The sequence below is a fragment of the Mytilus trossulus genome, chromosome 3 (genome assembly GCF_036588685.1).
Source record: "Mytilus trossulus isolate FHL-02 chromosome 3, PNRI_Mtr1.1.1.hap1, whole genome shotgun sequence".
Lineage (NCBI taxonomy): Eukaryota > Metazoa > Mollusca > Bivalvia > Mytilida > Mytilidae > Mytilus > Mytilus trossulus.
In genome coordinates this window covers 51,467,529-51,483,950 of record NC_086375.1, presented here as the reverse complement: position 1 = coordinate 51,483,950, position 16,422 = coordinate 51,467,529, and the positions used below count along the sequence as shown (strand labels likewise).

The 16,422-nt window shown below is 32.6% G+C and overlaps 1 protein-coding gene across 3 annotated transcripts; it reads left to right on the top strand.

Annotated features, from left to right (window-relative positions):
* The first annotated feature begins 2,048 nt into the window (after nt 1-2,048).
* Nucleotides 2,049-16,378, top strand: LOC134711779 (G2/mitotic-specific cyclin-B-like). Of its 3 annotated transcripts, none has more exons than XM_063572649.1 (10): nt 2,049-2,234; nt 3,128-3,312; nt 4,564-4,702; nt 7,550-7,630; nt 7,962-8,116; nt 8,658-8,762; nt 10,962-11,117; nt 11,651-11,812; nt 14,273-14,509; nt 15,399-16,378. In XM_063572649.1, exons 2-10 carry the CDS (start codon nt 3,130-3,132, stop codon nt 15,513-15,515), a joined length of 1,335 nt encoding a protein of 444 aa, XP_063428719.1. In that variant the 5' UTR covers nt 2,049-2,234; nt 3,128-3,129; the 3' UTR covers nt 15,516-16,378. The 3 variants fall into 3 exon arrangements, with proteins under 3 accessions (XP_063428719.1, XP_063428718.1, XP_063428720.1); XM_063572648.1 differs by having other exon boundaries at nt 2,049-2,266; XM_063572650.1 differs by having other exon boundaries at nt 2,055-2,194.
* Nucleotides 16,379-16,422: the final 44 nt, after the last annotated feature.

The following is a 16,422-nucleotide window of genomic DNA, read 5'->3' as shown; positions in this document are numbered from 1 at the left end:
AAAACATTTAAGACATCAGAGCAAACTTGCATGGCCTCAACACTCATCAAAACATGTTGCATTTGTCAAGACAATCTAACATGACCTCTGCAGTCGTCAAGGCAATCTAACATGACCTCTACAGTCGTCAAGGCAATCTAACATGACCTCTACAGTCGTCAAGGCAATCTAACATGACCTCTACAGTCGTCAAGGCAATCTAACATGACCTCTACAGTCGTCAAGGCAATCTAACATGACCTCTACAGTCGCCAAGGCAATCTAACATGACCTCTACAGTCGTCAAGGCAATCTAACATGACCTCTACAGTCGTAAAAACATGTTATAAAACGTCAGAGCAATCTTACATGGCCCAAACAATTATCAGAAAAATGTAAGTCGTCAGAGCAATTTCACATGACACAATCGTACACAAAAACTTGTAAGGCATCAAAGCAATCTCCAATGCCCAAACAGTCACCAAAACATGTAAGACAACAGAGCAATCACCCATGGCAGAAACAGTCACCAAAACATGTAAGAAATCAGAGCAATCTCCCACGGCCAAAACATGTAAGATATCAGAGCAATCTCCCATGGTCCAAACAATCATTAAAACTTATTGTAAGACATCAGAGCAAGAGCAATCTTCCATGGCCAAAACATGTAAGACATTAAAGCAATCCATGGTCCAAACAATCATCAAACATGTGGTAAGACATCAGAGCAATCTCCGAAGACCAAACAGTCATCAAAACATGTTGTAAAACGTCAGATCAATCTCACACGGCCTCAACAGTCATCAAAACAGGTAAAACATCAGAGGAATCTCTCGGCCCAAACAATCATCAAATCATGTTGTAACGCATTAGAGCAATCTCTCGTGACCCAAACAGTCATAAAAAATGTAAGACGTCAGAGCAATCTTCCATGCACAAACAGTCATGAAAACATTTAAGACATCAAAGCAATCCATGGTCCAACAATCACCAAACATGGTGTAAGACATCGGGGCAATCTCCCATGACCCAAACAGTCATTAATACATGTTGTAAAACGTGAGATCAATCACACACGGCCTAAACAGTCATCAAAACAGGTTGTTAGACGTCAGAGCAATCTACCATAACCCAACAGTCACCGAAACAGGTTGTACGACAACAGAGCAATCTCGCATGACATCAATTGTCACTAAAACATATTTTAATTTGTAAGACGTTAGAAAAATCTCCCACGGCCAAAACAGTCATTAAAACATGCTGTAAGACATCAAAGTTATCTCCAATGACCCATACAGTCATCAAAACATGTTGTAAGACGTCAGAGCAATCTCACACGGCCTCTCAGAGCAATCTCGCATGGTCCCGACAGTCGTTTCCTTCGATGTAAAATTTGACGAAATGTGCAAGATAACCAAACAGCTTGTTTAGTTTTTACTTCTATATTCAGTATTCTGCATGATTAAATCATTTAACAAGATATATACCATTCGAGAAATTCAAATAGCAGGGGAATAATGTAGTATTTTTACCTGTCGAGAATACCAACAATTAACTTGATTTATGCTAAAAGAATAAAAGATACAAAATTTTATGCCAGACAGCAAGCAAGGACAACCACTGAATTACAGGCTTCTACTCTGGAAAGAGATAACCTGTGACGGGATGAGTATGTTTGTTACAGCTCAAATTAGCGGTCACCTCCCCCTTTTGCTAGTTTTCGCGACAATGAGTCTTCAATTGCATGTCTATTAAAACGATATTTCCGCCCGCATGTCACTATGACTTTTATTTTTTTTTTTAAATATGTTGCACGGATCTCAACATTATAAACTTTCCTTTCAGTCTTATTTTCCCTTTATTTCTGCTAGGGAAGATCTATTGAAGAACATAAAGGGGAACGGGTTTATCAAAAGTTATGCCATTTGGGAGCCGATTAATGGCGAAATGTGAGATAAACTATGCATGTAGTTTTAAAAAAAGAGTGCTGCTTGTAAAAATCATGTGTTCCCTATCATGGCTTAATTGAATCAATCAACACTTTAACTTCATAGTAAACAACAAAAAAAGTCCTACACAGAATCGAGTTGACCATGCATTGTCGAAAAAGGCGGGAATTCTTTATTATGCAAATTATCGAGAATAGTTTATGAACAGGTTTTGAAGAGAGAACACGTTATATTATAGGACATGCAACATTATTGTTTATGAACAGGTTAACAAACTAAAGAACTTGAAGAAGGAATAGCGAAAAAGTAAATTCCGGTGCAGGAAGGAAACTTATAATGTAGTTATTAGATTGTTGTTTTTGTATTTTCTTCACGATTTTTATATTCCACGTTTACAGTAACTTTTCTCTAACAATGGTGGTTTTATCTTCATATTCCTTTCAAAATGGTTAGACTTCTTACTTTTACAAAGCTTAAAATCGAACTATGTTTCTCAACCATAAGGTCTACGTTGTCTTATTCTTTTTATGATCACTTCTTTAATTTCGACTCCCAATTTTTTGAAGTTTCTCATCTTATCATGTCTGTCATTGCAGACAACTGAAAAGTTATCCAAGTAATGATGACAAATATTGGTGAAAAATAAAAAGCATTTTGATAATGAATATAGTTCCAGAAGAAATACATTGTAAATTTTTTTTTTTTGGGGGGGGGGGTCAACTATATGTCCACATTTAAATGCATTGCTGACTTCCCTCTGGATCTGCCACTGCAATTCATTATGCTAGTGCTGTCCTTTTCAGTGGCGTATCCAGGGGGAGGGTTCCGAGGGTTGGAACCCCCCTTTTTTTGACAATCAATGCATTTGAATGGGGACATATAGTTGGACCCCCCTTTTAGTCCTGGGTTGGGAACCACTGATTTAAATGATGGGATATTGTTAGTAATATTGTTTTCAAATTTACTGTGAAATTTAATTATCCCCTCCCCCAAAAATGAATAAATATCAAATTTAAAAAATCCTTATAAAACAGAAATATTCATCTAAACACTTTGTCTCAAAAGTGTTCAATGTAGAAACCACATTTGCAAACTGTCAAAGGGAGATAATTTTGAAACTACAATTGACTTGATTATTGAGCTATATAACCTGCACAATTTATTTTTTCATAGACATTTGGCTTATCTTGTTATTTAAGCAATGGCTACAGCATTTACCACAAATAGTTCCAACTTCACACAGAGAAAGAATAAGGGATTTTCAAGTCAATCCCTGAGACAAAAACACAATGGAGAATTTACAGGATGTGAAAATATGGAGATAAGTCCAGACAAGATTCAAGAATATCTTGACAGTGAAAAAATGGTTCCTGCTTCTCAGATGGTATGTTTAGATTTTATATTTACTCCTATCTAAGTCTTTCCCACCATATTGGATGAGATAATTCAGGTTAACACCTTGGAAGGTAAGAATAAGAAATAAACAAGAAATGTTATGCTATTTAAAGGATAAAAAACTGATTTTAGTAAAGTTTTCTTCGTAAATATTTGTAACTAACAAAAGGTTACCTCACTGATCAAGATAAAAAAGGGAGAGTGAGTGATCTAGATCTTTGGGTTGTTTTTAACCATTCGACCCTGATGTCCAACATTTAGACTTAAAAAACAATTGAATTAAAGTATACGATCAACAGGGAAGATCCAAATTATTGAAAGTGCGACATTATTTCATTAACTGTTCTCACTATACACATCCTTGACAGTATATATAAGAAATTTACAATTTTATTAAAAAAAAAAAAAAAAATAATCCAACCCCCTCTGAATCTGTTACAGGATTCTGTTATGGTCTCATTCAGACTTTATTCTTCAAGTCTTAAAGTCATAAGAAACGAGTGACCGGTGAAAAATTATGTTCTTCCAATTCTTGAACCAATGCATACAAACATCATACACTTAGTCTTCTGTGCACGAATTTATAATTTTTTTCTTGTAAATTTCGTATAATCGTCAATTTTGTTTTCAATCGGTCAGTGTTGTTGTGAAAATATGGCAAGTAATTGAAGTTCGTGTTTTGAAGCCGAAGTTTAACGATGATCACCTGTTTGTCAACAATCGACAAAAAATAAACAAAAAAGCATGGAAAGAGAGCACGTGTTTAACATGTACATTCAGATAATAGTTTATTTTAAGGACATCCATGCGTATTGTGATCACCAGATTTTTACGAGATGGGTCACACTGAGGTCACTTTGCATACGGAAAATATGTCGGGGGAATTGGTTGCTGGAAGCAAGCAATTAAAATAAAGTAAATTTCTTTTAAATATGAATAAATTAAAGAATTTTCTTCAGAAAAAAGTATATGTACATAAGTTTTATAATGAAAACTATCCATTGAGTTATAAAAAACATATGCATTATTTTTTTTGATTTGAGGTTTCTTATGACTTTAATGTAAAATTGAGAATGGAAATGGGGTATGTGCCAAAGAGACAACAACCGGACCAAAGAGCAGAAAACAGCTGAAGGCCATCATTGGGTATTGTGTTGTAATAAGTGTTTATTAGTCATTTGAGAGGTATATTGAAGTCCAAAAATATTGTTTATTACAAGGAACATTATATTTTTCAAAGGAGAGAAGAGTTTTGAGAGAAACCCAGAATATTCAAGGGAATCTTAATATAGATCATGTTACAAAAGTCAAGAAAGAGAAGTCCAAGGAGAAAAGTTTTTATAATGTAGCCAAAAGTAAACTGGCCCAGCAGATAATGGGTAAGTAAAATACACTCTTTAAAAACAAAGATTGGGAAGGGGGTATAAAGGAATCAACCTTTCTCTGCCTGATTTTACGAGTCCTTTGTCTACTTGTATTATAATGTATCAACTTTTCACTTTTTTGTATTATGTTGTCTGTTTTGTAATTTAATCTGTTAACAAATGTTGTTCATTGAATGTCTTGAAAGAGGTAATAAAGAAATGAATGAATGATTTTAGAAAAGTTCTTCCCATTAAAGTTTGAATTTTGTGGTGGCATATCCTAAATGCCCCATCACATATTTATGATCTTTTGTACATTCTAAGATCATAAAATATGAAGTTAACATTTCACTGAGTTTAAAATTTCTATTAACATTGTTTTGATATTTGAACTGCTTGATGAAACAAAACCAACAAGTATAACAAATAGTGAAATAGGGGACAGGCATCTCAGACAACAAAAATCTGAAGCACAACCCACATAAGAATAACCCTGCAAGTCTGCACTGGTAAGCACTATTGCTGCTAATGAATTTAAAAAAAATTGCTTTAGGAAAATGCATAGATAGACTAACAATTTTATGTTTTTGTCGAGCCTTTGACTTTAGTCGAAAAAGCGAGACTAAGCGATCCTACATTCCGTCGGCGGCGGCGTCCACAAATATTCACTCTGTGGTTTAAGTTTTTGAAAATTTATTAACTTTCTTAAACTATTCTGGATTTCTACCAAACTTGGACAGAAGCTTGTTTATGATCATTAGATAGCATCCAGAAGTAAATTTTGTAAAATTAAAATTCCATTTTTTTCTGTATCTTATTTATAAATGGACTTAGTTTTTCTGCGGAAAAACGTTACATTCACTCTGTGGTTAAAGTTTTTAAAATTTAAATATCTTTGTTAAACTATACTGGATTTCTACTAAACTTGGACAGAAGCTTGTTTATGATCATAAGATAGTATCCAGAAGTAAAGTTTGCAGAAATAAAATTTCATTTTTTCTTATAAATGGACTTAGTTTTCTGCGGGGTAACATTACATTCACTCTGTGGTTAAAGTTTTTAAAATTTTAATAACTTTCTTTAACTATCCTTGGTTTGTACCAAACTTGGACAAAAGCTTGTTTATGATCATACTATAGTATCTAGAAGTAAATTCTGTAAAAAAATAAATTCATTTTTTCTGTATTATACTTTTAAATGGACTTAGGTTTTCTGCCAGGAAACAACATATTCACTCTGTGGTTATTTTTTTTTAAAATTTAATGACTTTCTTATACTATTTTAAATTTGTACCAAACTTGGACAGAAGCTTGTTCATGATCAAAAGCTAGTATCTAGAAAGGAAATTTTGTTAATATTTTGTACCTGTGTATCTGTATTTTACTTATAAATGGACTTAGTTTTTCTTCCGGTTAACATTACATACAGTCTGCAGAGTTAAAAGTTTTTAAAACATTTATTCGATTCATAAACTATCCTGAAATGTTTACCAAACTCAGGGGCGGATTTAGGCGGGGGCGTGGCGGGCGTGCGCCCCCCCTAAAATTTGCAAAGCATGGGTTGTCCTCAACTTTTTTTAAGTATCACACGAGACCATTCCATCTTTTTAACATTCAAGTATATAAAACAGATAGTTTAACAGGATAAGCGTGATTACAAATCAACTTACCTACGATTTATTTAAGTTCTATAAATATTGTATACTTCAATGGAAGGTGTCAAACGTGGAGTTGCGTTTTTAACAAATATAATGTTCGGCTTTATAACTATTTTGATCTGAGCGTCACTGATGAGTCTTATGTAGACACACTGTCGATGTGCAAAACAACAGTTATTTTGTGGTGTTCCTGTATTTCTTTATGTTACAACTACCCGCACCTTGTCTTTCAAGGTTTAGTTAAGATATTACCCGATATTGCTATATAGACAATTTTACAACAAGTGCTGGTGTCTTGGTTGTAGATTGGTTTGCATAGGAAAACAGAATCAAAATAAAATGTTCACATAATCTTCAGCTTCTGTTTTTAGGGCTGCAGCTTTATAACTGTAGCTTCATAAACACATATATGCAATATGAATTCCTTAGTGGGTTTTAGGAGATTGTTGTAGATTTTTCCAATTTGTAGGAGACCTTGCCATCACTACTCTGAGGTTCTTCGTGGATTAGGGACATATTGTTTTACCTCTGTCAGTCCATCCGCCAGTCAGTCACTTGATATTTGGTATGGAGAAACCAATAGGACGTATACAAATCTAATAAATAGTTATTGTTTTCCCCCTGAAGATATTTGATTGATTACTATGAATGCAACACAAGTTTTCCCAGCAACCATTGACATAACATCGCTATATTTTTTATATGGAGTCAGCTTGTGTATTCCGGACTGAGTTCTGTCTCTATCCTTATTGTCTTCAGTTCAGTTTGTTGGGAAATATATGGGGGTAGTCTCAATGAATGGAACCTAAAAGATTTCTTGTTAAATATGGCGACTGTAAGTTGTTCGAATACGTTGTTAGGGGAGGATTTATGCGGTTTCAGCTTGAAACTTTAATTTCTCCCTTGTTTTACCACACAATAATTCGAGATATCTACATTGCACCCTCTTTAGAAAAATATTTCAATAATTTTACCTCCAAAAATTTTTCGACGCGCTCCGCTCGCCGAATATAACAACTTTGCGCCCCCCCTAACTTGAAATCCTGGATCCGCCCCTGAAACTTGGACAGAAGCTTCTTACAATCAAAAGATAGTATCAAGAGGAATATTTTTATTGATTGTTTTCCGCATTTTTGTTGAGCCTGGTAAAAGTAGGTGAGACACTGGGTTCCACTGAACCCTTACGAATTTTTATTATATTAAAGGTAAAAAGACAAAAAGCAAATCCAAGAAATCTACCTTGTTCAATGTATTGAACCCAGAACCATCTGCAATCTTGGATGATGGTAAATATATATTATCATTATTTTAGTCTTGATGATCATACAAAATAAACTTAAAATTTAATTATTTAAACAAGAAACTGTCCTGAATAGTAGATAGGTTTTATAGTCTTGAAAACTATTTATTTGAATATCAAGGTTACATTTCTCATACCTCAGAAATCTATGGTCTGTCACCAAGGGGACATAATTTGCATATGTAAAAACAAAGAAATTAAACAAAATCTTAGTAAAAGTTTTGAAAATTGTCAGTATTTGAAAGTTAGGAATATTTTGTTTTAAAGTACATCTAAGAAGAGTTATTTTGATATTGTTGTTTTTTTTATTTTCCCAGATTTGTTGTGTATGGACATTGATATGTTGGACCCTTCAACAAAGATCCGAGAGATGTTTATCAAACGTCCAGATGATGTTGTTGACATTTATGCACATTTGAATGACCAGTTTAACTGTCCTGAATATGCTCAAGAAGTGTATTGTTACTTACAGGTGAGATAAAAGATTTATAGGGAATTATTATTTTGATAAACCAACATTAACTCCATCCTCATTCTTTGTATAATTGTGATTCTACATGATATGTGTACTTAAAAAGTAATTAAAAGTGTAGGTCCAGTAAGACCCCTATTTGACCCCAAAATATAGCAGTTTTACAAAATTGTTAAAATGTAAACTTATTTTTTTACAAAAACCATCTGAAAAGTTACATAAATGGTATATGAAACCAACTGGTCAAAAATTTTAACAAATTACATACTGTAGAATATCAGTCAAGTCGTGAATGTGCAAGGTGATAATATTTCTAATGTCATCTGTAATCATAAGAATTATGATACAAGATTATCTCCCATGAAAAATTATTAACCATGTATTGTAATTTCACATTTACATAAAGGTCAAAATCTTCCGTTTACAATAAAACAACTGTTACAGTTGTACTAAAAATCTACTTTTTTAGTATTAAGTAATATCTATGTTATCTTTACTCATTCTTAATTATGTTAATGAATAATTTTGTTTTTATTTGAAGTCTGTGGAAAGACGCTTAACATTTTCTGATGACTACCTTGCATCAGATCCTGAAGTTACACCACAGATGAGAGCAATACTAACAGACTGGCTCATACAAGTACAGGTAAATATAATCTTTTTGATAGTTTCATACGATTTTCATAATTTTGGTTGGTTGTGCCTTTCCAAAACTATTTATATATAAAAGCAAAATAGTTATAGTTTATTAATTGAAATAATGAATCTAAAACATATTTTTTTAAATAAAGTAGTGCAGAAAGTTTTTGAATAGTACATTTAAATGGTCAATTTGATATGATTTATTCTAACTGATTCATACTTTTCAATATATCTGAAATTGAAGATGGAATGCATTCAAAAGATACTGCAAGGCCGTAACTAGGCTTCTTATTTTAGTGAGGCAAAATAGTTGAGCCGAGCGAAGCGAGGCGAAATTTTTTTTTGGAGGGTATGAAATGAATGGTGCAAAATCCTGCATTCTGGGCATTTTTAGAGAGTTTGATAATGTTTTGGATTTGGACATTTTTTATATAAGTTTTTCATATTTTAAAACTTTTACTAACACCAAATTTTTAACAACTTTATTTAAATTTATATGTAAGATAATCATCCAAATATCATTGATTTGAGTCTGCTGCCAGAACATAGAACAAACATCGATTCAGTAGAGTTTGCCAAATTTTTCTATGGCCGGTTCATTCAAATCGTTTTAGAATCATAATTTGGTCTGCTGATATCCTTATCGCGATGAACATGGAGCATGACAAGACCTCACAATCTCTGGCCACTCATGCATGCTCTTTTCCAAGTTTTCAGTTGTTTCAGGGCAGTCTGTGTTTCTAAAGGTAGCACATAATCATCAACACAACGATCAAAGTCTTCTTTCAATTCCTTTTCCATCAGCAATTCGGTAGCAGCATGATGCCATCGGTAGTAACAGTTTTGTTTGCAAAGGGGATTTCAGCTTTCCTGTAAGCACTATCATACATTCGCAGTTACAAAATATTTAACTCGCTTTTATGCTGACAAAGAGTATAGATAAACAAGGAATAGAATGAGATAAGATACATGTATATGTATAATGATTTTTGTATATGATATGGGTAATGGAGATTTTGACGTTTACATGTAGGTCCGTTATATCAAATTATTTCTGGAAATAGTTGGTGATATTTTAGTTCCAGAATCTATAAATTTAGGGGTTAGGGTTTGGGTTTGGGTGTCCCATTCTCAAATCCAGAATATATATAAAGAAACAAAATTTTCTAGTCCCAAATAAGTAAAGACAAAATCCTGTGTTAAAGGTTCTACCATTCCTCAATAATAAATTGGAATATAGGGTATTCTTTCAATTTTTAAGGTTAAAGAGACATGGATAAAAACTAATCCATGCATATTTCATATTATTTATATTTTATTTATCTGTAAAGAGAAAGATTAAAGTTCGTGAAATGAATACGCAGACAGGACTGTCCCCTTGCGATACCCAGTACTTGATTTGTCAAAAGAAACGGAGAAATGAATACGCAGACAGGACTACTCCCTTCCGAAGACCAGTACTTGATTTGTCATTCTACTTATCGTTTTTGAATTGTTCTAATGAAGTTGTATGCAATACTTAGACTCTGTTCACAAAACAACTAGTTTACTAGAATTGTTCCATTTTTACCTTCAGTGTCGCTTTTCTAGCTTTTTCTGCAAGAGCCTGATTTTAACTAGAGATTCATGATGATATTCGTTACTAGGTTAATGTAATAGAGAAACATCACCCATAGAGATGCTGAGTTATATCCAGGAAAAATAGTTTAAAAGGAATGATGACAAGTTATAGAAATTAAGGTTGAGAGAGAACAACATATGACTATTATATTTATATAAATGTATAAAAACAATAATCAGTGTCGAAATTTTAGTGAGGCAATTGCCTCACTTGCCTCAAGGGTAGTTACGGCCTTGTACTGAAACTGATATGGCAACATCACAGGGTGATTTAGAGAGGGGCCCGGACCTCCCCTTTTCTGGGAAAAAGTTGGTGATTATATAGGGAATCACTGAAGCATGACTTCAGCAGGCCCCCTCTTAGGCAGTCAATGGGCCCCCACTTATAAGAATTTCTGGATCCGCCACTGAACACAAACTACAAATATTTCAATTTCTCCATAAAAATAGTTACTTTTTAATTTACTTGCCATTTAATAAAAAAAATAAAAAAAAGGAGTACAAACTCAACACAGGAAAAGTCATTTAGAACAAAGCTTTTCAATAGAACATAATATTAGTAAGGGGAGATAATTCATTGTAGGTCCATGAAGAGCTGTGTCAACAGACGATACATTTGACAGTGGCTCTGATTGATAGATTCCTCGTCCTGAAGGGTGTCAAACTACAGTTACTACAACTTCTGGGAATCACATGTTTGTTTATTGCTGCAAAGTATGTTGAAAGGTTCCCTCCAGAGGTAAGTCTCACTGTAACCCAACGACCATTTTATTGGTGGGAGATGGCCTGAAAAAGATGTTCATTAAAAAAAAAAATATATATATAAAAAGTTATTTTTTAGTGTTTTTTTTTTATTATTAACAAATGGGTTTGAAACTGCTTTTCTACATTTTCACGGTTAAAGTTTCTTATATATAAAATAATGATTTTAAAAAAGCAGAAAAAGAACTTTATTGCTGTTCTTTATCATAAGTCTGTCAAGTCAGCAAAATGCAGCAAAAGTGTGCACCTCACTGTATTCCATGATGATTTCTAGCACTGGTTTGAGCGGAAATCTATTCTAGAGGGTTCCAATGGTGAAATTTGAAACATTTTGCATTCAGGAAGTTTTAAAGGAAATAATTTGAGTTTGTCATATTAACATGTAGAAATGCTTCTATCTTATGTCAGCTTTCTTGGTTGGCAGGACAACTAAAAAAACTTATACAAAAATTTTTACATCCAGAATTAATCCAATAAGTGTATAATAAAATTTAAATTTATGACTTGCAGGTGGCTACACTCTGTCATCTTACTGATAACAGTTTTCAGCCAGCACAAGTACTGAAGCTAGAGATACATGTACTGAAGGCTTTGAACTTTGACCTCAACATAACAGACCCAACAGTTTTCTTGGATCGATTCCTTGAAATAGAAACAAATCAAAATAAGGAGGTACATGTATAAGTAATTAAAACTATACTAGTCACAAAAATATTTTATAAACACAGTTTGGTCCAAGGACACAGTTATCGTCCTTTGGTTTTCGTTGTCTACGAATATAGTCCCTAGTGTAAACAGTGTATAACTTGTATGTTTTATTTGATACACTTTCCAAAGTTATTTCTTGATATTAAATGCATGAAATATTAAGTAGGGGGGTGTAATTACATGTTTAAAAAATTTTGGTGCTGAATCTGTATGTTAAGTAGTGATTTGGTCCAGTTCCAAAAGGTCAAATTTTATCACGTCTGAAGCTGTCAAACTGAATTTTACACCCCCTTAACACAGAATTGTCAATATTTTAAGTTAGAGCTGGGATAAGTTTCTATAATTTTGATATTATTTGTCTCACTGGTAGTACACTACACTGTAAAAAACTTTTTGAGAAAGAGCAGGTGCTATTTTTTTAATTTGAATTTATTGTCTAAAAGAAATGCACTACGAAATAACTGTGTTCTCGGGCCTAAGAGATGGATTCCTGAAATCTAGATTCTGTACTTTGGCAACTTTCCTGAATGATTTGCTGGTTTCAATTTGTCAAACTCAATCAAAGTAAAGGATTTACATCTTTGGTTTACAGAAATTCTGTTAAAATGTGCCATTTTGGCATTTTACGGCTATAATAAGCATTTTAAAGCAGTTTACATTTTATGCCTAAGAGGCATGCTGACTTTCTATCTGACAGCTTTTCTGTTCCTGATATTTGTGTTTCTATGATTAAATCAAATTTAATTAACCATTTGTGAACTCTGGATATAGAGAAAAGTAGATTATCACAGAAAAAGTGCAGATATTTTGTATTCACGGCCATGGTCGAACGGCCTAATAGATGTATGTAAAATGTTAAGAGCTTTGTACATCAAATCTGTAGTCCATCACAAATATCACTAAATATGTAAAAAAAGCACTTTACTATATTCAGTACACCTTACTCCTTTCATAGGCTACCATTTTTTTCTCTGTATGATAGTAAGTGGTCCTAATTTATGCCTATTGAGACTAAATCTAAATGCAAGTTTTCCATTGAAAAGTTAAAAAACTGGCTATCAGACCATATTGTCTTTCAAAAAATTTAAATGCAAGAGTCCTTTTGCAATAACACTTCTTATATCATAATACCTTAGCATAGAAATGAGCAAAAAGTAACACATTTTCATTTCTAATAGCTTCTGTGTGAATTTTTATATGTCAATATGGGCGACCGCCTAAATCGACTCTAAATAATTCTCAGTACTACATGGCCAAATACCATTTTATACTCATGTGGTGTGCTTTTTGTTAATTTTCTATACATTTAAAGTACATTTAATATATATGAAAGAATAATTTAGGCCTTAAAAACTTCAAAAACTTCAAGTTGGCTTAGAAAAATGCATATTTATATATGGCGTCCCTAAATTGGAAAATCTCTATTTTCAGGCATAGGCTCATATAAATTTAACTTTGGAATAATTACAATACATCTGGTAAATAAAATGAGTGTTCAGATGCTTTTAATACTTAATATTTGATATTCAAGAGCATTTAAAAAGTACATTTTTGCAAAATTTCAAATTTTTAGGCCAAAATCTTGACAGTTGAAGATATTTAATTTACACGTCAAAAATAAACATCCATATGTCTATATTAAAATGACCCTAGTTTCTCTAATATATGCCATATGGCCATGAAATTTGGCAAGCTATCTCACAATTGCCTAAGCTTAGGTTATGCAAAGTTTTATAAAGATTGGTCAAGACTTTCTGTCCTATTAGGTCCTAGGACACAGTTATCGTCCTTTGGTTTTCGTTGTCTACGAATATAGTCCCTAGTGTAAACAGTGTATAACTTGTATGTTTTATTTGATACACTTTCCAAAGTTATTTCTTGATATTAAATGCATGAAATATTAAGTAGGGGGGTGTAATTACATGTTTAAAAATTTTTGGTGCTGAATCTGTATGTTAAGTAGTGATTTGGTCCAGTTCCAAAAGGTCAAATTTTATCACGTCTAAAGCTGTCAAACTGAATTTTACACCCCCTTAACACAGAATTGTCAATATTTTGAGTTAGAGCTGGGAGAAGTTTCTATAATTTTGATATTATTTGTCTCACTGGTAGTACACTACACTGTAAAAATCTTTTTGAGAAAGAGCAGGTGCGATTTTTTTAATTTGAATTTATTGTCTAAAAGAAATGCACTACGAAATAACTGTGTTCTCGGGCCGTTTGAGAGCAAAGCAATGATATTCCATTATCTACAAAATCAAGTTGAATCAAAAATAAAAACATAAAAATCATATTATTATTTAAAAATTGTATTGCTGTTTATGGAAGGAAAATGTGACAGTATTTTCCCAAGGCTTTCACAAATGAAATATTTTGATCAGTCATTAAATATTTGGCTTCCAATATGATAAACTTCTATTTCAGATTGCTCATATGTCTCAGTACCTACTTGATTTGTCCCTGACTGAGGCTAGATTTACAGTTTACCAGTCATCCATCATGGCTGCCAGTGCTATGTATCTATCTAGAAAACTGACAGACATTGATGATCCATGGAATCCAACCTTGGCTTACTACAGTAGATACTCAGAGAAGGATCTAGCAGCATGTACCAAAGCTTACTCCAAATCATTGCTGAAACTCCCAACTAGTAAATTCCAGGTATGAAGTCAATTCACTTCCATGTCAACGATATACATTTGTGGATCCAGATGGGAGGTTCCAGCCTTTTTTTTGCATTTGAATGGGGACATATAATTGGAAGCCCCCCCCCCTCTTTATCCTGGTTTGGGAATCCCCCCTTTTTAAAATGGCTGGATCTGCCCCTGATATACTGAGAAACATTTTAGCTAGTTTAAAAACTAAAATGCTGTTTAAGGCAAATGCAATAGCCTCTACCAGTAAAACAATCATTATTGATTGCTTTCAATCCTGGTTCAACAGTTTAAAACATGTATTTCGTCCTCTTTCAGTGATGTCTATTGAGAATAATTTGGTTTATTGACATTTAACGGTACATTTAATGCATTCAGGTATGGTTACAATACTTGCTATACCATCTAGCTTACAAGCTTTAAAAGATTTGTTTCTTTATCTTCTCAAGGAATATATAAGAAATATTCGACTGGTTAAGAAAAATAATTGAACTTATCCAGACTGAGTTTTAAAAAATTGAACTTATTTTAGTATGTTCTTGTACATTTATTATAAATGTTTTCTTCTAGTTGAAATTCTTTTAAAAAAAAATAGGTTTAAACTTCCGAAGCCCTTCCCATGTGTTTAAATATAAGTCATGTCAAATTTTGCTTCTTTCTGGATGCAACATGATATTATATAATGTCTTCCCTTCTTTTTCATTTGCCTATCATTTCTATCATGAATCTTGTCTCAGGATAATTAGCATTTGTTTCATATCAACAATCTAGTTATGTGAAATTAATTCAGATCCAAATTGGAAATAAGCAACCAAGATCTGCTTGTTACTTGCATAGATTATTCAATGAGTTATCTCCCTTCACATAAGAAATATATATGAGATTTTATTTTTCAGGGAGCCAAAAACAAATACAACAGTATGACCAACTTTGATGGTATCAGCAACCATCCTGCTCTCCAGAATAAAGACCTCCTGAAAGAGATTGCAGGGGAGGAAACTCTAATCATGTAAAATTCACATGAATCTTGACCTTGGACTACTATTTTAAATATCATGTCTGTGATTTATAAACTACTGTGTAGAAATATCAATGTGCTATTTATTTGTATTTTACATTTAAAAAACTGATTTATGGTGCTATAAAAATTAATTTTAAAGCTGCTTATTAGCAAGTGAGAGTTGTGTGTGTGTGTGTTTGAGAGTTGTGTATGTGTGTTTGAGAGTTGATAAAGAGAAAAAAATGAATGGAAAAAAAAATTAAAAAAATTGTAAAAGTCAGAAATGTGCTACAAAAATCGCAAAATATGATAAAAATAGCACAATTTGAAATGTACTTGAAAAAATAGGTGCTGGTTTGACTGTTTTTTCCTGTGTTGTATTTATAATTGCCAGTTTATACTTGTTCACAATTTATTTATACTTTTCTTTATATATATTATACATGCTTATACATGATATGGTTATACATTTGTCATATTATATACATAGATGAGCCCTTTTGCTCAAATTTTATGAGCGTTAAAGCTCCAATATTTTGCATGGTGTTGGTTTAGTTTATCTGTTCATAAATTTGATTTTAACTTTTAAATGACATTGACATTGACAATGTAACAGAAATTTATAACATTGACATTGTAACAGAAATTAATGACATTGTCTACTAACAGAAATAAATGAAATTGACATTGTACCAAAAAGACTTATATTAGACAGACAAGACTGAAGGACATATACAATTGTTATCTTGTTCTGTTATTTTTTGAGATATTTATTACAATTGAAAATACATTTATATTGAAGCATGAATGCCCAGGATGAAAGTTTATTTTATATTTTATTGTTGACATTTTTTGAATAAAATGTACTTGGTCTTATTTGTTTTAAATGATCAGTATTTATAGGTGCAAGCTTGTGCAAT